Consider the following 27288-nt stretch of genomic DNA (forward strand, 5'->3'; position numbering starts at 1 on the left):
GTATTTTACTTACGTTTTGAGTGGTTATCTCAAGTGCATGAATACATGAAACTTGATACAGAATCTGAAGTGCATCATAGGATGTGTTATGTACGTGTAATGATGATGCATCATTATTACGTACATGTGTACTTGTGATGTAATCAGTTAAGTGTGTACGTCACTTATATATTTCCCTTACACAGGGTCACAGAGATATTTCTCTGACACAGCCACAGAAGACCAATTATAACTAAATATAGATACATGTAAAACTAATAATTTTACGATTGTCTGAAATATTAAACCAACAACTTGACTTAATGGCTTTTTTAATATTTCATAGTAATTTTTGAAGCTTAATATTTCTAATTTGTTTGTAATAAAACTATTTGTGAAATGTCATACACTGATTGACCTCAAATTATTATTGATAGAAATTACATTTTTGAATGATGTAATCCTCTTTTATACACGATTAACATTCCTGCAATAAAATAAAGCTTGTAAAAACATTATAACATGAATTAAGTTTAATGCAAATACATTTTAACAAGCATCTAGGGGACTGTTGAACGAGAAAGCAAAAATTATCTTCCTTACAAAATTCAAAAATAGAAAACAAAATTTGAAAGGGAAAGTTTATATAACATGCTTTCACACCTTGAAAATCTGACATTTATTCAAGGGTCAAAGAGCATGAAACATCCTATTACGTTATGATGTACATGCTAATGTCTATACTTGTACCTATGTTCAGGAGGTCCTATTCAGAATAGAACGTCCTTACGTATGGTTGTTTTTGTGGGGTGTCCTTTCTTCTTACTTTTTTTCCTCCTTGTTGGACATAGGATTTGATACACTGACATAACTTTACAAATTAATTCAGGAAATTAAAAAGAAATATTTACTATTACCTTTAATTTACATAGCGGTGACGGGAAAGTAATCGCGTATTAAACCACTCATCAATGTGTAATGTGGTTACACCAAGTTACACTTACGTACAAATAAAAACGTCTTTGATGTGGTTTTACATATGATATATTCTGTGTACTTTATGGACTTTAAACAATTAAACATCATTTGTTTCCTACACCAGATCTTACTGAAACACCTCTTTCAAAATCGGTGAACTTTACAATTATAGTAAATTTTATCATTAAGCCGGATTAATTGTGGTTTTTAAAAACCAACAGATGAGGAAAACTCTGATAATGCCATAACAGATCAGATTGTTTGTATTGTTTTCTTTTGTTTGTTTACTTCCGATGTACTGGTTGACCTAGAAATTAGTCGCCCATTTCTTATAAATTTAACGCAACAGAAGATCTGCAATGTTATTTTCAGAAGTGTGGCAATCTGGTTAACCGCACCTACCTATTTACAAATATGATCAGTGCAGGTTACATGTCAAAAATATACCAACATGCAATAGTGTTTGTCATTATGATGCAAAAGGAAACTTAATAGGTCTATTTTTTAATTGTTTTGAGATAGTCAAAATTTCAACAAAATTATCCACACATTCAAATCCTACATTAGTTGTGAGTTATTTCGTGGAAGTATTATTATAGTCAATATAATACTTCCATGTATTAATCTAAAAGTACTCTTCACACATGCAGGAAGTTAATTCTTATTATACTACTATGTATCTTAACAATATGACACCTTAATCCTGAGAGGATACCTCTCTTAACAATTTGACACCTTATTCCTAAGAGGATGGCTAATTACTTGCTTCCTAGCTCAACTACTACAACAATAGACTAAATTTAATGATTGCAGAGAAAACCAATAGTTTTCTTTTTTTCATTATTTGTTATTGAATAATTTCAAAACGATCAGTACTATATGAAAAATTTAAATTGAAAATAATTCTGATTAAGACCCCATAAATGTATATATGTATGTGCTTTAATTAAATGATCTTGTACTTTAATTCTAAAGTTAAACCTACCAGCAGGCAATTACTGTTATAATATGTCTAAGTACCCTTTAATCTTGATCTTCATACATAACCTATTACATAGTGAAATTGATCATTCTTTAATTAGCCTGAAAATGACAATCACAAGTTAAAAATAAATGAGAAATTGAATTATAATGTCGGTATAAGTGACATCTCACTTCTTGTCAGCTATAATATAATCAAGCTAAATTTATTGTATGTTTTTGATCTAAGTGATAAATAATGATATTTTTAGCTAATCAAATAACATGACCCAAGGGTTTCCATAAAGTATTCATTATGTACCCATCTGATATGGCCCTGATTTTTTAGCCACAAGAATGCCAAACATTTGAATTATGTCTTATTCCCAGAGCTGTATTATGGCACCTAAGCTATAATACCTGGGACAAAGACATTCAGGTGACAATTTACCTGTAGAAGCTAATTTGTCTACAATGGAATTCCAAACACTTTAGGATTGTCAATGCATGACTAATACAACATGTTTACAAAATAAATTTGAAGTAATATTGGATCCTTATAACAGTTTACAAATAACCTATTGCCTTTAATATTAATTTAATGTTACACATATTTGTTTAAAGGTGTTTAAATACTTAACCCACCAAATTTTATTTTTAATTTTACATTATATTCTTCTATAATATTTTTTCCATATGACTTAAGATCCTTGTACTTTTCTGTGAAAATGTCCATGTAAATAATTACCTGAAATTTGTTGTCAAAAATATCTGTTGCATTATTAATGAAATCCTGAATTGTGGTTTTGTCACAATTTTGCACTAAGAAGGTAATTTTTTATCCAACTTTATATCAAATTATTTAAAGAAGCTACTGTAACCTAACAAATTGATAATTATCATAAAAATATTTATCATTTAATGTTATTATTCTTTACTTTCACTTATGATAGAATTGTTGACCATCTACCTGGTATACATTTTTTATAGATATTGTTATGGTTGAAATTTGCAGCATTCTGTTTTAGTCACATATAATCAGTATTAGTTATCCATCATTGATACAATTTTATATCTCTATTAATTTTATTCAAGACCCCAGGTCCATCATAACCATGATAACAAAGATTGATATGAGATTGTATATTTTTTTTTACATATTTCAACTTTTTTTCAGGCTTTTGTAGAATTAAGCTATGAAGCATGTACCCTAATTTATTCACAATATCTATTTGTTATTCTTTTACAACAAAACTATGAACTACCTAATATATTTATTTGCTAAATGTGTCAATTATTTCAAAATCTCTTCAATATCTGCATGCTTCCAATATTTTAGAAATATCATCTTTTTTTTTCTTTCTTTTGGAAAAAAATGATATTCTATTTATAATGTTTTCCAAAAATAATTCTGTTATGTCTTTTTCAATTCTAAAATGCATAAAAATTTACAGTAATCATAGCTAACACATGCTTTGTCTGTATAATGGAGGCAAATTAAAGAAGTCCAAAGTAAACTAAAAATATACACATGATTTCTTGTATTGATAATTCAATTTCCACTGGACTCTAATCATATAAATTCAACTATTCAAACACAAAAATTAAACATTTTGTCAGGTACCAAGGACTTGTATAGTGATACAAATCCTTGGTGGTACACACTGTGTATACATATGGAGAGTGTTATAAACAGGGGGATAACTCCTGTTCTACAAGTACATGTACTTGTACATGTGTATTTTTTTATGAAAACTTAAAGCAAGAGACCATAAATAGACAACATGTAAGAACACCAAATAATACAGAATGGCGAAAGGTGTTAGGCAGCAACCATTTGATTTTCAGGGGGAGAGGGGATGAGGGGTGCCATGGTTTTTTTTTCTGGACAATTTTTTTCTTCTTCTCAGATTCAAAAACAAATTATTTTTTTCTCCAAAAACTGGAAACAAACTTTTTTCCAAAAATACCATAGCCCCCCCAGAAAATCAAATGGTTGCTGCCTTAAGACTCAATATTAAACTACTGCATAGTGGTTGTACATTGTATTTTAGCCACACCTTAATTCAATGCTCATTTATAATCTTAGTCAGAGACCTTGTATATAACTTCAAAGCTATCTTCTACTTTTATAATCTCTTTTTTTAGAGAGGGATTTTACTTACAATAAATGATGTTATTTGACCCTTTACCCTTGAGATGTTAATGTCTGAAGTGTGACAAACTAACAAATATCAATCAGTTTTGTTTTACTTTAAAATAATACATCTCTCAAGTAGACTAAATTACATCAATGATATTTTCATTCATCATCGCTAGAATAACTGTATTAATTCCTATGGTATCAAATTTGATGTTAAACCAAAACTGTTTTAACCGGATCTTTTAACAGATGCAATTTTTAATCTTTATACATTTTCATCAACATTTGTTTCTGTAACAAAACTTAGTTTTTACTGGACCAAAAAAGCATTAACAAATCCATAGACCTAAAAAAAAAAAGGAAAATACATAAACCTGACAAAACTGAAAGCTTGCATGCATGATTATATCTCCAAAGGAACTACAGTTTGTAATAGAAAACAACTGTCGCATTCCTGACCAATTGCTACAAGGCTTTTGTCATGACAGTAAAGGAATCAATATATGTCATTAAAGTAAGATACAAAAACTTTCTTCTTTCTCTTTAATATTACTGCATCCCACACAACTACTTCCTTCTGTAATATGATTCAATGTCTTCTGGTGAAATTATATTGTCCAGAAATAGCTGATGCGTAGCGAATATTACTATTTCCCCTACACAAATGTCCAATGGCTATAAACTTTCCGTAATCTGTTGCTGAAACAGCTTCAATATCCTGTTCTACAAATGTTAATCGTTGATTCAAAATAAAATCTTAAGTCCTTTAATTAATTAGTCCTTTGATTCAAGTACTTTGAAATTCGAAATTCAAATAACATTTGAAATCAAATATTCATTTTAATCAAGCATGTTCGAAACACGATTTCCTTAATATTTTTTTCTTATAGAAATAATGCATGGGCAGTTTTTAACATTGCTTCAAATGAAAAGTATATATACAGTTAAAGTACAATAATCACTGTTAGTTTATAACACAACTGAATCAAGATTAGGACAATGAAAGGTAACAGTTCTTTTAAAGGATGTTCGCTCATCTTGTTTTTAAACTTAAATATCATGAATCATTTTCTTTATGTATTTACTAATCTTTCAAAAAGCTTGCTATTTTGAAACAGAATAGCAAACATCCTTAATAATTCTTTATTCTGTAAGCAAATATACAGATCATAGGAGTAATAGTTCAAGATTTGTTTGACATCTTTAGAAAATATATCTGTATCAGAAATGAACAAAGATATGTTCCAATTGTCACAGTGAAAATCCTGTCCTCTTTTCCTTGATTGAGACCCCTCTCCCCCATGTGGAACTTGTAAAGGATGTTTCTAACCATCTGCAACATAAGGGGTTCCACTAGTGGAGCAGGATCTGCTACTTTTCGAGAGCACAAAACTTTACCTCACCCCAAGTTTTTGTTGGTATTTGTGCTGCTTAGTCTAGTTTTGTGGACTGTTTTTGTCTTTTTTTCCTTCTTTTTTTTTGGCAATGGTGTTGCTTTTGTATTTGCAAAATGATTTTTAATTTTCTCTGAACTCTGGACATAATTCCTTGCCATAACTAAGATTTAATAATGCCAAGCATCAGACGACCTATCAAAATGAAACGCATTTTTGTATTTTATCAACATATATACATCTAAGAGTACTTTCTTCTTTTTCTGTTTAAAATCATACAAATATTTACCAATTAATAACACAATCTAGAACAGGATTAAATTCAGCAGAGAATTTCTCTTTCATAATATCAATATTTTTAGCTTTTAAAAAATCAATATCAGGATGCAAATCTCTAGAAGGATTAACCAAAGACATTTTGACCTTTACATTTAACGGCTTACTGTGATTTTTTCCGTTTATTTCCTTATTTTCTGTGTGGGAAGACTGTTCACAAAATACCAGAGGACGTTTTCTGTAAAAATGACATTTTTACTTGATTTTCATCTCTTTGGAGAATTATTTTTATTTCTATATTAAAAAAAAAACGTGTATTACAATTAGGTGAAAACAATAATGCATTCGTTAAATACATATAAATTAAAATATCAGATTAAATCCCTTAAGAAATAAGTTAATTGTAATTGTATCATTACTGACAACAGTCAGGTAGCATAATCTATTTATAGCACAATCTTACCATACATGGTCTTTCTCTATTCCAAGAATATTTTTTTATGAAAATCTTAATACGTATGGAGTTAATGATAGTTGATAATATTGTTATTATACAGTCGAGTTAAGTATAGGTTCATAATAAGTATTCATTTTCTTTCAATAAAATGATTTGGTTCATCTTAATTGCTGAATTTATAAAAAGGTTGATATTGAAATTACATCTTGGATAATTTAAAGTATTTCGCGGGAAAGTATAAGATATACTTTTTTTGCACACAAAAAATTATGTCCTTTAAGTATTAGGTAGGGTTTGTCAAGACAAAAGAAAATCTTCAACTTTCTTTTTTTCTATCTAGAGTCAATTAGATTTTAACATACAAGTAGAAAAACTCAACTTTTACTATGAATTTATGAAACTAAGCAGACAAAACTTTTTTGGAGCTGCATAACATGAAGTTAATGGGTAGGTTCAGGGGCAGATCTAGTCATTTTAAAAAGGGGGGGTTTTCACAGCCACTGAGGTTGCATTAATGATACAACTATTTTAGGTCTACAAAAATCTGAATTCAAATATGAATGCAAGGATAGCAACAACTAAAGTACAGATTGTTATGATTTTTTTTTTGCAAAGTTACCAACCACATTTATGCAATTTTCATCTGACTGGAATGAAATACTGTAAATTCAGAAATTAATGCGAAGTTTTTATCATTGCGATAAAATGTGACAGGGTAAAAATCGCAATAATTTAAACTCAGGTCTTGAAATATGGTACATCAATTAAACAGGATTTTTCTCAATATCGCTAAAATTAAATTGCATTTTAAACTAAACTGACAAAATCCCAGTATAATTTCTAAATTTTACAATAAATTTTTTTTTTGGTTAAGAATATTTTAACACCCTCTGCAAATGCTCTATGAATCAACCACTGAAATTAAGCTATGTGCAATGTATAAGCAATTATAACCTTACCATTGCCATAATATCTAGTACACATAAGATGTATCAAAAGATTGTGTCCATAGTCAGTGGTGGATCCAGAACTGTTCCTAAGGGGGGCCCGCAGACTGACCTAAGTGGGGGTGGCTGCTCCAGTCATGCTTCAATGATTCCCTATATAATCAACCAAATTTTTCCCACAAAAGGGCTCCTGGATCTGCCTATGATAGTACAGTTCAGTGGACCTTAAAATTGGGGTCAAAACTTTAATTTTGAAATAAAATTAAAAAGATCATATCATAGGGAACATGTGTACTAGGTTTCAAGTTGATGTAACTTTAACTTCATCAAAAACTTTAACCTGAACTTGCACTATCATTTCTATGTTCAGTGGACCCTGAAATTGGGATCAAATTTATTCAGCATTAAAATTAGAAAGATCATATCATTGGTAACATGTGTACTAAGTTTCAAGTTGATAGGTCTTCAACTTCATCAACAACTACTTTAGACCAAAAACTTTAACCTGAAACAGTACAAACCGACGGACAAATGGACAAACGAACGGACGGTGAAAAAATTCGGATGGACGAACAAACAGAAGGACAAACACACCCACAGACCAGAAAACATAATGCCCCTCTACAATCGTAGGTGGGGCATAAAAAATTTAAGCCTCAATCACATCATTTATGCATAATTTGATAAAAATGGATATAGATGAGCCTCAGCTCATAAATAGAAATCTGTAAACTCCCCAATTAGATTTTGCTTTTAAACTGCCTCCAGAAGCCATAATTTAGGTCAGATTTTTGAAAAAAAAAATTATGCATCACTCTTCAACGATACAATTACAATAAACACTTGTAAAACTTTAACACAAGTTATTGTCTGGAAACTAGGAAAATGCTTATTTATGACACTTTTTTTTTGCGCCTAGTTCCTGAACGTTTGTGGCAACTACCCCTCAATCTTAGCCTTCCTTTTGTAATATGGAACCTTGTGGTACAATTTAAGAGAGAGCCATACACTTACACACAAGTTATTGTCCAGAAACTACAAAAATTCTTATTTTTGACCCCTAATTCTAAACTGTTGGAACCATACCCATCAAAATCAATCCCAATCTTCCTTTTGTGGTATTGAACCTTTGGATAAAATTTTATACAGATCCATTCACTTAAATTAAAGATTTTGTCTGTAAACCAAATGTGTCTTCTAACGATGACATGATAGCATTATACAAACACAAAATATTTTGCAGTCATATAAAAATGGATATAGATGATATAGCTTGAAGTTTCACAAGAATAGAAATCTGTAAACTTCCCAATCAGATTTGTTTTTAAACTGTCTCCAGCAGTCGTATTTTTATGTCAGATGAATTTTTTTTTTATACATCTTTCTTCAAAGATACCCTTTAATACAATAAACTCTTGTACATGCAAAAAAACTTTGTTTTTGTTCCAAATGTAGATGCAATAATCTATTTAGTTTAAACATAAATATAAAATCATGCCTTAAATGGGATTGCTAGAATCTAATTATCAACCAAGTCTGCAATTTCATAACACGCCGTAAATAACATGTTCATGTTATTGTCATGTGATGATCTCCTGGACTATTCTATTTTTGCTATCTTTGATAAAATGTCAAGGAACTAATTCCAAGATAATAACTTACCTATTATGGTAAAAAGTAAGTGGCTCACTTACCGCAGATATTCACCACACACCCACAGAATGTTCCAACTTCATCACGACTTATACTCCCTAAAGACAAGTAAAAAGAGACAGATATAAGATATAGAAATATTTCTTCAAATTTGAAGTTAAGCCGTTTTATTAACAAATGTTATGTTTTCTACATTTAGAACAAGGTATTGCACCAAAAAGCCAAGAATATTCATTTTATAGTTATGAGCTTTACATTTATTTGAACTTTAAACAATTTTTCCAAATTTTTGTATAAATTGATTCAATCACAGTAGTCCAGATCTACAGATTTGTTGTTAAGGAAGGAAAAAGGAAGTGATCATTAATTGCCTGCTCTAACAGATTAAAACTGTGTAGGCCATGATGCTTGAATCAGCTTTTGCTAAACAAGGTAATGAAACTGTATTATAAATTGCTGGACAATTTGAAAAAGCATTTCAAGGATATTTTAACTGAGGATTCTGGTATGTTAAATATTAGCATGAAAAATCTTCCAAAATAATGATTGAACATTTTAATGCACCAACCATATATTTATAGAAATACTAACTCACAATTCTTTTTTAAAAGGTCCTGTTAAAAGCCATCAATTTTTGTATTTCAAACTAAAACTTCTAAAACAGCAACCAGATCAAACTTAGACATTAACAATATTGATTATTTCTATAAATCTATTGATCTATTGTTATTATATTGTATTTTTAACTTCTAATTTCAAACGCAGTAATTTTCTCTGAAAATCAAATATTTGGATAAGTTCTAGTATTGGATGTATATGAAGTAAAAGGTATCTTTAGCATCATCAAACATACACATATTATTCAAATGTCTGATATATTGACTTGAATTTCTTCAGCTATGAAAAAAAAAATCATAGTTCTCAAATTTGTTCTTATGTTGTGCTATTATACCACTGTCCCACGTTGGGAGAGGGTTGAGAGCTCACAGACATGTTTAACCCTGCCACATTCCTTAGGTGTCTGCATGGTCATAGTCAGGAGTGTGTAGTTTAGTGGTTGTTGTTTGGTCATGTCTGTCATATTTGATTTTCATAAATTATTTTATAACAAATTAAACTGTTGGTTTCATATTTTGCATGAAAGGCCTTTCATAGCCAATTATATGGTATGTTTGTTTCTCAATATTGAAGGTCATATGGTTGTCTATAATTTCTCATATCAACTTCATATGAACTTTGGTGGAGAGGTGTCTCATTGGCAATCATACAACATCTCCTTATTTTTATATTGCAATTTTCTTCAAGTTGACTTGAAGACATGGAATTTCTAGCTGCATTGAAGACCTGTTGGTGGCCTTCTGCTGTTGTCTGCTCTATGGTAGGGTTGTTGTCTCTTTGACACATTCCCCATTTCCATTCTCAATTTTATCTACCGGTAGTCAGCTTGACTGTGACTAAAGCATTAAAATTGAAAAATGCTAGAACTTTTAACTCATAAAAATGATACAATGTAGATGTATAAATAAACCTGTACAACATTATGTTCAAATACTTTTTACAAGCATCAGTCCAAACGTTGTCCAACTAGGAGTCCTAGCTTAGGGGGAGAGTTTGGACCCCGCTAACATGTTTAATCCTGCACATCCTGTATCTATGTGTCTGTCCTAAGTGAGGAGCCTAATTCAGTGGTTATCGTTTGTTGATGTTTTATATATATCTATATTTCATTTATTTTTTTTTGTACATAAATTAGATTGTTTTTTCTATGGATTTTTTTTACATTTGTCATTTTGGGGCTTATTATAGCTGATATGTGGTATGGGCTTTGCTCATCGTAGAAGACCGTACATTGACCTAAAGTTGTTAATTTCTGTGTCATTTGGTTACTAGTGGAGAGTTTTCTCATAGGCAATCATACCACATCTTCTTTTTTATAATCCCCTTTTTCAACATCATGGATCTGCACAAGGTTATGAACCCTTAAAATAAAGATATACTTAAGTATATGTCCCTAATGAGATAAAAATATCAGTGACCCATACAATGCATCTAGTTGAATAATGTGCAGGGGTGGATGCAGCCATTTTTCAAAATGTGGTCCCCAAACTAGGATAAAAGGGGGGGAGGGTCCAACCATATGTCAACGTTCAAATGTATTGATTGCTCAAAACAAAGAGGGTTCCAATTGAAAAATGTTATAATAATTTGGTGCATTAGGATTTAAAACCTGATCGTTTGTTCCAATACTAAAATAAACATTATTTGCAAAAGGTCCTTTCAAGTTGCTTTTCTTTCATAATTCTTAGATTTATCCTGATTAGATCCCACATGAACTGCGAACCAATTAGTCAACATGCATGTTGAATACAGTCAGTTTATTCTTTTTATTAAACAGTTTAATCCGATTTTTAGCATAAGCGGATATAACAGAAGAATAAATTATATAAAGAAAAATATTAATGAGTCATAGTTTTTCTTTAATTAACAAATTAACGATCCAGATTAAATATATTACTGCACTGCCTTGAGCTGCAGTAAGTCAGTTTCTCAGGAAGCTTTATGTGAAAAACTGTTCATGTTGTAAGATCATTACATTAATACTCATTCAAGATTAGAGACATAAGCAGCTTGTGGTCACTTATCCCGACAAATTTGGTTGACCATAAAAACCTGAGTAAGGGAAACAAAGTGTAGCGTGAACATCATAAATACACCAAAATTTTCCTTTGTGGCTAATTGTTTTCCTTATTTTTCATGATATCAACAAATGTTCAAGGTTTTGACGATGACCTACGAAACAATATAGGAGTATGTTCCTCTATAGTAGCTGACTTTTTTTAACTACTACATGACTGTACATGTAGTCTATTAGTTGACAAAATGAAATAATGTTTTGCAAATCTGCCAATATGTTAGATTTCTTTATGTGTCCACATTTTATATTTTTTTAAACAATTTTACATGTACATGTAGATATATGCTTACATGTAGATAATAGCCTATTTAACATGTTTAAGTACATTCACAAATAAATTTCTGAAATGTTTGCAAATAAAAAACATATTTCAGAGGTCCAATGCATTTTAATCATAATTAATATATCATGCATATTATGATATATGCCAAAATTGTTTAAAAATGTAAAAAATTATAATTTTAAATAATTTAAACAAATGAAATGTGAAACATGGTTTAAAGCAAGACATTTTTTTTTTATAGTTTTATAAATCTGCAATCATTTTTGCATTTAACAACATAAAACATAATTCCCTCAGAATTTGCTCCCCTCAAATCAATAGTTAACAATGTAACAGTAAATGTATTCCTTGTTTCTTGGGATCACCTAGGGTGACACATGTACATCTGCTTCCACAACTTATTCTTTACCTGTTGGATTATTTTGTAAACCTGTTTGCTAACACCTATATTTGTAACATATTACAAATTTTGTTAAATAATTACATAATATAAATAAGGGATGCATGTGTTATGATTATTAATGAAACAACTATCTAACAGAAACCAAAGGTCAAGGATGTTATTTAATTATATTCAAAAGCAATTTTTTTTTAGTGAAGTTTATACAAATGGAGCGAAATATCACTGAAACACAATTTGTTTACTCTGGAAGTACCATTACATATGTTCTTAAAACATAAATTATTCTGAAAGTTATTGTTTTTTAAATGGATCAACTTCTAAAAAAGAAAATATTCTAATACCACATTTTTTTCTCTTCTGACATATGTTCAATGTCATTTCTACTTTCATGACATTGCACCATGTAAACTGTCATTCATTTTGAATAATTAACAAGAGGAATAAATCATTTCCTTCCTTTTTTTCCATGAAAATGCTTACTAGTCATTTTTGATTTAATTCTCACATTTAGGAGACTTATGAATTATAATCAAAGAAATTTCTCTTGATTTGGGTTACTATCCACTGAGTGTGCCAACTTATTACACAGGATTATTACACAGGATCACTTGCCAAAATGGTTATGAAAAAATCTACATGTTAGAGTATGGCGGGGGATAGGAGGGGTCCTGATCCCGAATCCCAGGCTTAAAAACACGAAATCCCGAATTCCGGGGCTTAAAAACACTAAATCCTGAGGTCCCGAAATTCAAAAAAAGAATTCCCGAATCCAGAAAGGGTAAATCCCGAAATCCTGAGCTTAAAAACACTCTATCCCGGAGTCCCGATAAAGGTCCTATCCCCCCTCAGTATGGGATATATATGTTAAACTAATAATTTTATCATGAAACTTTTCATTCTACCATGTCAATCATTATAGTTATATGTAATGCAATAGGTGTTACCATTTATTGTTTTATGAGTTTGTGTCCAAAAAAAAGAATTTGTATTGTATTTGTACTAAAGTTTAAAAATGATTTTTTTTTAATTTCAAAAGTACATGTGTTCATGGTGTTTTGGTTGAACACTTTGTAGAATTAAATATTTTTTTCAATTTAACCCCTTAACATGCTGAATGATAACCTTCATTTTCCCAGGGATCAATCTTGTAACATCATCATGATCAATTTGTATAAGCCTTCATTGTTTCTGTGAATAGATTCAGGAAGAACTTGGTATTTTGGATGAACACCCTATCTTTTGTTGACTACTACAGTCTCTTGGTAGAGCTATGAAGTCCTTATGATATTTTTTTAACTATTTGTGGACCATAGTGAAAATCTATCATCATAACCTAAGAGCTGCAGTTTCGCTGCTATAGTCTCTTCGTTATTATTGTTGTTAAGTTGCTGTCTGTTTAAACTTTACCATGATTTTTGTTGATGTACAAAGGAGCAGTATACACTGTTGTTTATCGCAATCAAGATATTATAAACTGTATTATTATTCAAACAGGTTATAATTTAAAATTATCAATATCATTTGATCACATTGATGATGCCGCTTTACACAAATGAAAATAACTGACCATGAGTAGCCCATCCTTGACCCAGTTTGCATCCCACTCATCGCATTTGAGAAGCATTTATTAATACTGTTGTTACATTTATAGATATTCCTTTGGGTGTTAAATCAACTCCCACACAAAGTGAAAGTTGTGTTTTAAACGGATAAACACGTGGTACTCTTTCGTTTATATAACGTAGAAAGACAACTGTATCTGGGTGTTTGGGTTGAATTTATTTATCAATGCTCACTGATTTCCATAAATGATACAGTTAAAAGGCCATTCGTTAAGTAACTTTAAAGATAAAATAAATGTTTGATAATCTTACCAGTGTTTACATTTGTAGCTTCCGCTCATGCGCAATTGGAAGGTGCGTTAACAGATAAGGTTCACTGAAATGACATACTATAATGATTTTTTTACAGTTTTACGGGTTCAAAAAAGTTCGCGGTTACACCAAATATATATATATATATATAAGAAATGATATACATCTTTGTTGACACTTTGTGGTTTCCTGTTTTCAACCAGCACACAAAAGACCAATATTGAGTGATCTTGAGTGCACCCGCTATTCCGAAAGGGGGGGGGGGGGGGGGGGGGGTCCTGAGATAGACTGTAATATATGTCCCTGAATATATGCATCATCATGAGTACCATTATTGCATATATATATTTATATATATTTATTTATTATACAATTTTTATTATTTATAAATGTCACTGATTTCAACGATATAATCAAGGATTTGTATAGTGAGATTATATATAATCACTATACAAATCCTTGATATAATTAAGCATGTGCTGTTATTACTAATTAATATGTAAATCAATTGTATCTGATTTTATGCCCTTTATGGGCCCTCTAATTTGGGAACCAGTGCATCCTAAACAAGAAAATAAAAACCAATATCAAGATCCCTCCCCCTTTCCAGGGAAAACTTAATTAATTGATCCAAGCATGCATGTGTAAAGACCAAATAAATAAGAAAAAAACTGATTGGGGGGAATATGTATATATATGTGTCTATGTAAATATTGTTTATTACTAGAAATTTGCCTGTTCCGTTAATTTCAATATCATATGCGCAATGCGCGTGTCGAGATCAACACAGTAATGTCTTTTGTGTATGAAACTTTTCTAAACTTCCGCGAGACCCAGGCTATCATCTATTGTAATAATGTACACTGAAAACTTTATATTCTCTCAAAAAGGATAAGTTCCCCTAACAACCTACCTTTCTTATTCCCTCTTTATTTAAGAAGGATATACAGTAACATGCAACGTATTTATCTATATTCTGTCTAATGCTAGTATACAAGCCTTGACACCATTTATCGCCGTGTGCCAACTTTAATACATACTGATTATTGGTTGGTGATGGTGCCGATATTGATGAAAAAAGTTCTAACATCGGGCAAAAAAAAAAGTTCTGACTTCGGGTCAAACGGGACAGGGTGACGAATCCTCAAGGGAACATATATTATTAACCCATTTTTAAGTTATAAAAACTTGAAGTGTCTGCAGCTGGTGAATGACTTTTTGTGTTAACACAAACCAAATTTGCCCAATTTGAGCCGCAAATTGTGTTGATTATAAATATTAGATTATTATATATACTTGTAACAGTAAAAGTGTTCGTTTTTTTTTTATAATTGATTAATTAATTAAAAATTAAAAATATATACAGGTTTGTTTGGGGGTTTTTTTTTTTGGGGGGGGGGGGGGGGGGGTATTCCTATTTTATCAATTTCAAAGCACCTCATAATAATTTTCCATTTGTTAAATATTGACTAATTGCTAATTCTGCAAAAACATTCAAAACACATTTTTCAAAATCTCACGTTGCATTTAACAGTTTTAATTGTTTATTCCTTTTTGTCGAAAACAGGTTATCAGTAAACAATTTCTTTATTGTCTTTTGACAACCATGTAATACTGAAAATTACTTCAATCCTTCAACAAACTCCTTCGCACTATTTGAAAAGTTTTATGTGTATTAGTTTAGTCATTACTTTTACAGGTGCGAAAATATGATTGACAGGTAGAATTATTAATCCGCACGCAACATAGTCCCATACCGGTATCTTATTTGTTGTCTGTTTAAGAAAATGTCATTTAATTATGATATATACATACTCTGTAGTTAGTCTAAATAGATATTTTGTGATATATCAAACATTCAAATACTTCTTTGTTTAACATGTAAACATGCTACTATGGCGTAGTAATTTTAATGCTAATGAGTCACATCGTAGGAGTGGCTTATTGACTAAAACCGCTAACAAACCAAACGTTCATTCATAAACCACAAGAGTGGTCGATAGTGCAGGAGATCTCGATATTTTAAATTTTGTATTTTATCTATATTATTAGTGTTCTTCATATATTAACCACATGCATTTACCCGCAGATTTAAACGGATTAACTCCGTTCCCGGACTCCCCTCACAAAATGGCAGAGGTACTACCAGGGGAAAGGAGTCTGGGTTCGGTATCCAGTGACCACAATGAGCCCCTGGTTAGAACTGGGAGCCCAAACTTTGTGTGTACAGCATTGCCACCGCATTGGAGATCAAACAAAACCCTTCCAGGAGGATTTAAAGTTGTTTCACTTGGAGATATTAAAGATGGAACCAAAGTGACAATTTCTGCTGGAAATGACGAAAATTATTGTGCGGAATTAAGAAATTGTACTGCCTTTATGAAAAACAAAGTGGCTAAATTTAATGATGTTCGATTTGTTGGACGAAGTGGTCGAGGTATGTATAGTTTTATTGTTTTGGACATTTTATTTCAAACTTTTTTACTTCTAGTATTTCTTTTTCTATCTTCGGCATGATAGATGATTATAATATATCAGTTGTCTTAAGTTTGCTTTAAGGTTTTCTTCCATGTCGAAAGAGTTTTCATTTTTATCATTAGTATTGTTGTAAGATCCTTTTTGACTCGCATACTCATAGATTAATATATTTTGACGAGATTACATAATATTTCTACCTGTAAGATATTATAGTACACCGTTTTGTATTAATTTAGTGTAATGTTGTACCATTGTCCGACGTCAAACATTTTCGGTATGTCGCTGGGTTTTTCCAGGTTAACATGTTTAGCGGATATCATTTCCGTATATCATATATATTCATTATGTACTTGGTTGAACTCCCAAAAATAACGGAAACGTCAGTTACCGTTTGGAGTGGAAACAATAAAACTGTTATACAATATACACCGGAGCATTGTACCACGACAGAAAAGAACTTAAAGAAAAAAAATTATATTAATTTGTGTTTTCATGAGTTTTATTTGTGATATGATTTATGGTTCAACTTGTAACAGGTACGAGTTGATTCACGATATTATTATTCAACCGGTGTACAGGTATACAATATGTCTATATCATTATCTACGTCAGTAGGCGGAGCTACTGTGGGAAAATTTACACTATTTCATAGTACGTTGTAGTAAACATTGCCATATAAGGAAAAACAGTAGTAAAATTGACCTATTTCCGATGTCGTAATACTTCACAACCATTGTAATTTATATAGACCTTTATTATCACTAAAGATCACTAAAATTAACCAATAAAATGTAAAGGCTGAGATAGAAGCAACGACAGTCGTATATTTTGCAATATATTAATTGTAACTACGATTTCTAAGGACAACTAATGATAATTCTGAGATAACAAAAAAATATAAAAAAGCCGTTCTAAAGGAATGAAGCATTGAAAACATAAAAATCCTAGTCATTGTTTCTGTTTCACATATTTAATACCTAATAAAAGAAACTAAGTCGTATGCGTGTTACAAGAGGTCACTTGAAATGTTGTAATTATCCCTCCGTGATGAAGTTGACAGATAATTTAATCTTTAAGATGTCGCAGACCTCGAGTTCACGACAAATAAACCCAGCAAATCATCCATTGTATTCACAGATCATAAAGGCAGGGTTAACGATGCCGTAAAAATGACCCACGACCCCTTACACGAGCCAGAAAGTAACAACAATGTCTCTCATATTTCATGATTTTTTCCTAATACAGATCGTTAAATGTCTGTCATAATCGTATTTTCCTTTTAATATGACAGTCTGAAGAAATGGCTTTATATTGCCTATTTTACACTAAATTAACCCTTTAGAAATTGACACTTTTTTGTTCATATTTATTGTTACACATGCTTGTTTAAGGGCAATAAAACAACTTCATAAAATCATAAATCAGATTTCTTTAATTCGGAAAATAATTGTATTCCATGAAAAAATTAAATCTGATAAGGATACCGAATTCTCCAATCTAATCCTATCAGCTGGCGCAAAAAGGAAACAAAACATTCACGGTTGTTCAATGGAGTATTTAATCAATTTAATTTGTGTTTTAGACATCTCTTTATTGAGGTATGCTATTTTCCATTTGAGGTTAACCGTTCTCTCATTTCTGCGGTAATATGTTTACTGTTACATAAAAGTATAGATTCTAAGAAACTATATATAGACACATAGATCGAAATGTAGAGACGGGAATTTTTGAAACTTCAGGGACAAAGTGTTAATTTCTCCAATAGAGATATGAACTTCTAGGCCTATATATACATTTTTGTATGAATAAGTAATTTATATTTCCATGGATCTGAAAAAAATCATGAGGTGAAAGTAAACGTGAAATACTGAGAAAATGATAAACAAAGAGATACGAATTACGTGACAAAAATGAAGGTTGCAGAGACTTGGCCGTTATTTGACAAAAACACAGAAATCCACATATAAACTAAAAAATCTGTTCTCTCCCACGCTGCACCGTTCTACCCAGCTCTATTGTGAATTCTGCTTTTAAATTAATACAAAGGAAACCTATATAAAAAAGAAGATGTGGTATGATTGCCAATGAGACAACTATAGTTTGTTATAATATATGGAGTTGACAATATGCACTACTAGAGGCATTTAATTAATACAATAATAAAATAATTGTATAATTATGTCTGATAAAACCGAGCTTTGTTTGAAAACGTGTTAATCGTTATTTTGTCATACAGCATAGGCATTAAAATTTTATGCAGCTCAAACACATCCCTTATGCTTAAATAAATTACATGCGTTTTCTTTTTTAGGTAAAAGTTTCACAATTACCATAGCTGTATATACATGTCCACCACAGATAACTTTGTACCAGAAAGCCATTAAAGTGACCGTGGACGGACCACGTGATCCAAGAAGTAAGACAAGTAAGACACATTTCTTCCCTAGAATTGACAAAACTGAAATATCCAAAAAGACAAAATAACTATACCAAAATATTCAACAGACCCTTACTTAAAAGTATTTTTAAGGCTACGCACGTGTTTTTTAAGTTTCTGATTCACACATAAACATTTTGTTTTTTATATTTATCCAGAACTTCGATGCCATTCTTTTTTTAAATTATTTTATTTGTTACACAAATAATAAGACAATAGATAAATTGAGGATAACTATAGAGACTCTGCAAGTGGTATGAACAAAATAAGCTGTATGGGGGATTATGATATTAAGCCATTATTACAAATGGATGTTATTGGAAACGCTTATTTGGGTACCATTTTCATAATTATCAAATTATATATATAGATAATTTATGACAGGATTGTTACCGCTGTAGAAAAATAAGTTATCTCACTGTATCTGGGACTATTATACTAATAGTCCCAGATTGTATTCAAATTTATATGCAAATTATTTAGCTTTATCATGAACATACTTATTAGATATCGATGGAAGCCATTTAAAAATATAAATAAAGGTTGTTTTGTAAATATGTAGTTAGACAGATGGCAAACAAAAAGTGTGTACTTGATCTCACATCTGTAACTATTCTTCTGTCCATCCATCTATCACTTCATATCATTCTTTTTTTTTCATATAAAGTGTTTTGCAATTATTACAACATTTGTTTGATATCGCGAGTTTTAATGTTTTAAGTGAGTTTCAGATAAATACTTGAGAATTCGGGAGTATAAATGGGACTTTGTTGACACATTCTGGGAAATGTAAATAAATCATTAATTTGCTTAAACGAGTTAGATAATGCTTCAAAGTGAAGTGCGGATATGATAGCCCATATGCGTGCAGAATCTGCCTTATTTTTTTCCGATAGAAAATTAGCCCTTTTTGTCATTTGATTTATCTTATAACTTTGAAAATGGAATATCATTCTATAAGGGGTGATAAATTTTCTTTTCATTTTGTTAGTCATTGTGGTTCTTTGTGGTGTAAGAAACGAAATGAAATTATCATAACAAAGGGCAAACAATTCGACCTCTTTGTTACGTAACGGTTTTTTTCTGAGAGTTGATTTTAATCTAAAGTGCAGTGCAGCTCTGCAGTCTGCAAACATCTGCTGTTCCAATTTTCTTGAATAATTTGAAGATTCTCTATTGTGGTTTGAAGTAGACTGATTGCAAGGGGCTCGTATTGTTATGCCGAGATATCGTTTGTTTCTATGTGTAATTGGTTTCTTTTTAGACAAAATCAGTGGGTTCTTAAAGCATGCCATTAGCAAGAAATGGTTATCCACAATTACCAGGTTTCCTGTCATTTAAATAGGGGTTTAACCGATGTTTTGTGCGCTTTTTTAATAAGTTATCCTTGGAATACTTTAGAGAGTGTGTCTTTTAGATGTGCAAAACCATAAAATGTGCAAAACCAATATGAAATCGCAAAAAGCTTCAAGCAATTTATATTTTCCGGTAGTGTCAAATGCTCTCTATACACGTGTTGAAAAATTGTTCATGTTGACAGTTTAAAGCTTGTGCTTTATTATACAACAAAGCGGCTCTCCATTTACTTGGTTCTTTCAGTTCCCTTTGATATCTTGTAAAGAAAAATATGAATTTCGTTGTTCTGTTTTGGTTTTTAAATATGTATGTATTGAATTATTTGTCATAACGCCACTTATAGCTATGTATGTTCTTTTCAGAACTCCGAACTGATGATCGCAGAATTCACCGACCAAGTCCCATAGATTTTCCAGACAGAAATCCATATTCTGAACGTCAGTTAGAAAGCCATAGATTTTCATCCCAATTACCCGACTGGAATACAATCAGACGGCCATTATCACAGCAATCAGACAACGCACGACGCGTGCTTGAACCGTCGTCTGACACCAATGGATATCACCCTACAGGTACATATATATACTTACTTACTTACTTTCTTATATATACATATTTATAGAAGAACTTATGTTTATGCGAGTACTCTGTGGTTTGTTTGGATATTTGTGGCAATTTATTCAATTTAGTGGACTACAACCACAAAACCAGATTATAAAACCGTAAGGCAAACGGAAATATTGGTAACCCCCATTATAAACCACAATTGATCAGCTAACCAGATATTGTAGGAAAAGAAGATCTACCACCACATAATACAACCAAAGGAAACATGGTATTGTGATTTACTGATGTAAATGTTCCAAACAAACAAAAAATCGTTTGAAAAAACACCAGTTGAAAGTACAGTACTACTTTCCGTCAAGAACGAGTGCTGTAATATTTTCTCGAGTGGCAGAATTTACTTTAGAATTGAATCCTTCTTTTTGTAACTTCATTGGGGTTTAAAAGCGTTGACCGAAGTACATTTTGTATGAAGCGCGGAAGCCAATGAAATAAGACAGTACACATGTTAAACATTTTGTTTATGTGGTAAATATCTGCAAAAAACCGTCACATATAAAATAACATTACTACTTGTTTTTCAGATATAAAAAGAAGTCCATGGGGTACCTATGATCCAGTCTATACTACTAATTCTTCTGTTGCACAATTCACACAACAACAACCTATCAACACAGCAGCTTTACCAGGTAAGATATTATTAATAACATAGTTAATCAATGATTAATTGCACAGAGAATTAGTCCAATTTTGACCTTATGCAGTATTTATTTAGAAAATATGTTTTAAATGGCCTGGACAGCTTTCTATCATTAATATACATGAAATAGCTGTTAAAGCAGTTGACACTTGCATCAAAATAGGAAATATAAGAGAAAAAATAATAGTCAGTCAGAAAGTCGAATCAGTGTTGTAAAATTTATGCACCAACTAGCTACAATTAATAAATGATAACCCTTTAAAAATGGTATACTTTTTATTTTCAGGTCACGATATGACACCACCACCTCCATCTCAATCTATAGATTCCATAAATGTAGATCAAAAATTCTCAAAGGACAATTCATCTCACTTAGACTTAGTCCCTGTATCAAACAGTAGATCATTACCAATCACAATTCCCGACCCACAACGGATGGATCATATGACACCATTTAATTCTCGGTCGATTGACTCACGTATGCCAGACCTCCCATTAATGTTAGGACCTAGATATACAGCAGATGTACGAATAACGGAACATAGAATGACCGAACGTTATTCTGGGGAATCTAGTCTCGCCACCATGTTTGGCAACCCACCATATTCTGCTTCATCGAATCTTGATATTTTACGAGAAAGCAGACATATTCAGTCATTTAGAGACAGTAGAGGTGATATGTCAACTTTATCATTGGGACCACCATCAATGATGACCCATGATCTTTTATCAGGGCTGACGCCAGCAACGACAATGTCGCCATCTTTTCTCAGTGGTTCACCATCCGCAGTTGTCCCACCTAGCTTTCTCTACCCACATTTATCATTAGCCTCTCCGCCACAGTATCAAACTAGTCTCTACGTTCCCTCCGGAGAGGTCCGAACATACGAGGTACTAGGAGGACGATCGTCTGATGTTCCCATGCGAATAGAAAGACCTTTACCACCATCACCTCCGTCTCGTTTGATTCCTGATACAGTAACACAAGATCATAGATTTTCAAGTTCGGTTAATGAAAGATCTCGTGTGATTTCGAGGAGAAATATTACTCAAATGGACACAACACCTGATTCAACTAGGACCCCACCTAGACCAAATGATGCGGTTACCGATTCGTCCGTTTGGAGGCCATACTGACTTTGCTAGATGCCGAATTTACCAGTAGCAATGTTTAACCGTTGCAACGATTTTAGCGACGTTGGTACAATACCCTGGGGTATGTGCATTTTTTGTAGGAGAGCCATGTATGGCATCCGAATGGAGTTGGTGTCATGTGATGACACAGACTGATAGAGCGCAAGAGAGAGGCATTATGTGTTGGTGCATTTATATTATCGATGGTTGTCTCTTCAGTGATCTCAGACTTTGAAAGACGATTGAGCGGCGATTTTGGAGAAAGTTTTCGGTATACGGGGAAAAAGACATTATAATGCTAGTCATGAAGATATGTTGGTCACATTGGAAGAACATTTGATCTGTTTACATAAGTTGTTTTGTTGTAAACGTTTGTAAAGCATTTTCCATTATAAGCTTTAAAAAGAAAACCTTTGTGAGATTGTTAACTTTTCTGAGATGTTGTACATTTCCAAACGCAATTTGTTGATCTCGATATTTATACTTATAGTGCTAGTTATGGATTTTCTTGGAGATAAAAAGAAGCAGGATTGGGCATATGAAAAGGATATGATGGGATGTATTAATCAACTTTGAAAAGTGTTATGTTATTTTAACATCGAAGACATTGTTACTAGTTAATCAGTGATAAACCAAAGATTGGCGATGAAACTTATGAAAGGAAAGCTATTTTTCCATTGTCGATTGTAGTTCTATTTATTTATTCCATTTCACGTCAATTTTTTTGACGTTTTGTTAGCTTATTTATATTTGTATGCCCTTGAAATCATATCAGTGCTAAGTCATTTTACGAGCTGTATTATAGAAAACTGACGCATTTATTTTACTTTTTTACTTTTACCATGAAAATTCCACATTTGTGTCTTGCAAGTATTTTCCATTTCGTTGTTTATTAAAAGTTGTGAGTAGGGTCATTTTCGTGGAAACAGGTCTTCTTAATTTGATGACATAATGTATGTTAAAAAGTTTAATTTCCATGAACAAAGATTGATTAATTCGGATTCAAGCTTTTTTTAAAAACGAATGTCAAAATCAATTCCACGAAAATGGATCTATTTACAATGTCATGTTATTCCATGGTCCTTCATTAAATTATTCTTATTAAAGCTTTTGTACTTTTATCGCACTATTGTGTGGTTGACATGTCTATTTGTAATAAAATAAAATGTTTATACTTAATATGTCATTTATTTCCTATCAGTGTATTGCGTTTAATTCATTTCCTCATTTCCTTGTCTGACATTGTATATTTGACTATACATTCAACAAAACAATTATAACAATATTCATACACAAATTAATGGAAAAAATATTAAGACTAACGGAATCTTTTGATTATAAGGGGATGACCATTCATGTTCTGACGGGAATTGGGAATGAATGACGAACAGTAACATTTTTCTTCTATACTGCTACATTTTCCGCATTTTCACCTATACACATTGATTTCCTCCAATTTGTGATACCATTGCGGATATTAATTTTCCTGCTCTCTAGTGCAAAGTTATTCATTTTCCCGTCCAGATAATATTTTCAACTCCCCACCCTAAAATTATCAAATTGTCGTCGATCCCCCAATAATCACAGCTCCCACAATTTCTTTGACTGTTTACAATGTCAGTTAATGAATTGCGCACATTTTACGAAATTCTGAAATTTGTTATATTATTATCCGTAATCTAATCTAGAATGCATGGGACGTATATCATTGCGATTTTTTTTTACTTTGTGGAATGACACTGGGAACGCGTTTGTAAATATAAGTGTTTAAGATTACTTCAGTGTATCACAAAGTTCTGTCTAGACACAATTTCTGATGTACCTTCAGTAATTTGAAAAAGACACCCAATTGAATTTCGGTTTTGTATAGATTACAGATTCTTAAATAAGTTTACTGAAAAGGATGGGTATACATTATTTGTGACCAGCAAAAGTAATGTGTTTTACAGAAACAAGTAAAAAATAAATAACGAACTGGTGTGTTACAAAACATCACAGAATGGCAACATAAAAAAGATTCACGAATACATAAACACAATTTATTTTTGCCTCAGATGAACATGATTCGTTTTATTTTTGGATATTGTTCTGATGATTAACTCCAAGGTTGAATATCACATATGTAACATATTTTACGAGTAAACAACACTGTTATGAATATTTAGTTATTTGATCCGGATGCATCTGTCTTTTCCGTCAGTCATCCGTCTTTTTAGGACATTATTTGACGTCAAGGAACAAGTGGTCTTCCGACTGCTTATCATTTCAAAGTTTTATTTTCGTCATAATAATGATACATAAGTGATTCACAATAAACTAGATACAAGTCTATTGATCACTTTTATAAGAAATTTTTGGGGATAGGATAGTTCTTTTTAAGTTAATGAGGGTTCTAATCACAAACATAACCATGTTCGAATAGGTATTGAAATCAAAATAAATAATCCATGAAAATGCTTAACAGACGAAAACGCTACAAATGTTAATAATAAAAATGGAAATCAGTGAAAAATACACTTCGTTTTAATATGCAGAGCAATGTCCTTCCAGTATGAAAGCATTAACTTTTCTGCAAAATATATCATATTAGAACTACGATCCTCAAAACAGTTAAATTAAGGTGGCTCGGCCCTTTAACAATGCGCATATTTGAACGCATGTTTCTTACGACGAGTGCCTTGGAAACTGTCGCTTTCAGGGGTCTTCTCAAAAATAGCGTTGACGACCTTGGAACGCGGGCGTGTATGAAAGCACCCTTGACGATGTAAACAAGTGATGCAAAACGTTCTTCAAAACAGGAAATACGAACGGTCAGAAATTCAGAGTGCTTTCTTCATTTTTCGCATAAAAGACTAAAAGGAGAGAAATATACGTGATTTAAGCATATTAACATTAAAAAAAAGAATATATAAATACTGACAAAGTCACATGTATGACTGCGTCGACGGTGCCGCTTCGCTCCAAAAACGCATTCTCACCTTACACGGTCCATTTCGTACCATATTTTGAATTAAATATCGGTTGAATATTAAATGATGTCTTGGAGATTTATTTTTGAAAATGTTTTGCCCATGACGCAATAGGGCTCTTCATGGTTAGTTCGGCCATATTGGATAGGGGGCAGATTTTCATAATAGAGGTAAAATAGTGTGAAAAATACGGGAAAACATCATTAAAACAGAGATGTTGCTTGGAAACACACATAGAATGTCCCACACTTTCATACTATTTCCACCTTCTTCCAAAAAATCTGCCCCCTATCCAATATGGCCGAACTAACCGTGAAGAGCCCTATGATAAACTTTGAACAAATAATAGCGATGTAAACAATTGCATGTCATCGTACAGCTTTCAAAAGCAGGTAAACCCCGTATAGTATGCTTTAAAGGCATTGGGGCGGGTACTTATCAAGATATCCGTTTAGCGTTTTATAACAGTTTGTTTCTGTCATAAATCTCTTTTATATCTTTATTTCCAGTTATTTTATGGTTTTAATTATTCCCGATAATGCGATATATTTTTACACTGCAAAATTTTGTTAATTATAGTTAAATATTTTCAAATTAAATAAAAAGAAACATCATTAAGTGAATCAGATCAAGTGTTATTATTATAAAAGACTAATGGATCCAGCAACTTATTTCACAAAAATGATTATTGGTTTTCCTGCAGAAATAAAAGGACACTTCAATAATTGGCTGTTTTCCGCCTTTTCATGAATATGAAAATTGATTAATCGGGGCGGATTCAGCCATTTTAAAAGGGGGTTTCCAATCCAGGACAAAAAGGGGGGTGTTCCAACTATAGTTTCCCATTCAAAAGCATTGATCGTCCAAAAATGGGGGGCCCACCCCCCGGAACCCTCCCCTGGACCCACCGCTGTCAAAAGTAACCAGGACTGGCCTAGTATTCCGACCTATGATAAAATTCCTCAATACTGCATGCTTTGCGGAGGACCGCAAAATTTTTGGTTACTATGTCGGGATTTTTCTAGGAACATCCACAGCGTGTCGGGCAGTCACAAACACTACTTAAGACTTTATATATATATAAATCTAAACTACTACTAAGTTCAGGAAAAGTTTGGATGGTAATTTTTAAACTCCGCCCAGTACACAGGAACGCTATATTAGCCGGGCAAATTTTTTAACTTCTATCTATTTTTGACATGCTTTTTTAAAAGGTAAGATAATAAGGGAAATTCTTGATGATGAAAATAATTATAGTGGGGTAATGGCATTGCGGCAAAAAAATTCGAATGACAATTTTATTTGTGAACACTGATTTAATGGTCTTTGATCTTACCGTGGCAAAGAAATGTATAACTAATCTATGCGCGATTATAAAAGGAGATGATGTTTTTTTATTTACTTTATTGAATTTCAAATTTGAACTTTGGTGGATAGTTGTTTCATTGCCAATCATACTACATCTGCTTATTTTCAAATCTTATGTTTAACATAGAAATATGACTAATCTGACAGATGATCCCTTGATTATACAGGGTGCTCAAACAGCTGGATGTATACATACGAAGCCTCGTAAGGTCAAAAGGGTGAATTTTGCCTATACATGGA

The 27288-nt window shown here is 31.8% G+C and overlaps 2 protein-coding genes across 17 annotated transcripts in view; one reads left to right on the top strand and one right to left on the bottom strand.

Moving 5' to 3' along the window:
* Positions 1–14090, bottom strand: part of LOC134687489 (transcription initiation protein SPT3 homolog) — a 67235-nt gene extending 53145 nt beyond the window's left edge. Inside the window, exons 1-4 of one of the 13 annotated variants that reach the window (XM_063547834.1) lie at positions 14043–14086; positions 8797–8885; positions 1943–2040; positions 730–816 (exon numbers count right to left, since the gene is read on the bottom strand). The gene's annotated coding sequence lies outside the window, so the exon portion shown is untranslated. Of the gene's footprint in view, positions 1–729; positions 817–1942; positions 2041–8796; positions 8886–9042; positions 9077–13735; positions 13996–14042 lie in introns of those variants that run through there. The other 12 variants (XM_063547829.1, XM_063547839.1, XM_063547840.1 and 9 more) reach the window with 12 other exon arrangements.
* The window catches only part of LOC134687488 (runt-related transcription factor 1-like), a 44849-nt gene extending 20959 nt beyond the window's left edge, over positions 1–23890 (top strand). The window contains exons 1-6 of one of the 4 annotated variants that reach the window (XM_063547827.1): positions 9161–9219; positions 16132–16479; positions 18832–18945; positions 20676–20885; positions 21462–21566; positions 21864–23890. In XM_063547827.1, the coding sequence (XP_063403897.1) occupies positions 9189–9219; positions 16132–16479; positions 18832–18945; positions 20676–20885; positions 21462–21566; positions 21864–22714 (1659 nt within the window). In that variant the 5' untranslated portion in view covers positions 9161–9188 and the 3' untranslated portion in view covers positions 22715–23890. Of the gene's footprint in view, positions 1–9160; positions 9293–16131; positions 16480–18831; positions 18946–20675; positions 20886–21461; positions 21567–21863 lie in introns of those variants that run through there. The other 3 variants (XM_063547823.1, XM_063547825.1, XM_063547826.1) reach the window with 3 other exon arrangements.
* Positions 23891–27288: the final 3398 nt, after the last annotated feature.

The sequence above is a fragment of the Mytilus trossulus genome, chromosome 10, assembly GCF_036588685.1.
Source record: "Mytilus trossulus isolate FHL-02 chromosome 10, PNRI_Mtr1.1.1.hap1, whole genome shotgun sequence".
Taxonomy (NCBI): Eukaryota; Metazoa; Mollusca; class Bivalvia; order Mytilida; family Mytilidae; genus Mytilus; species Mytilus trossulus.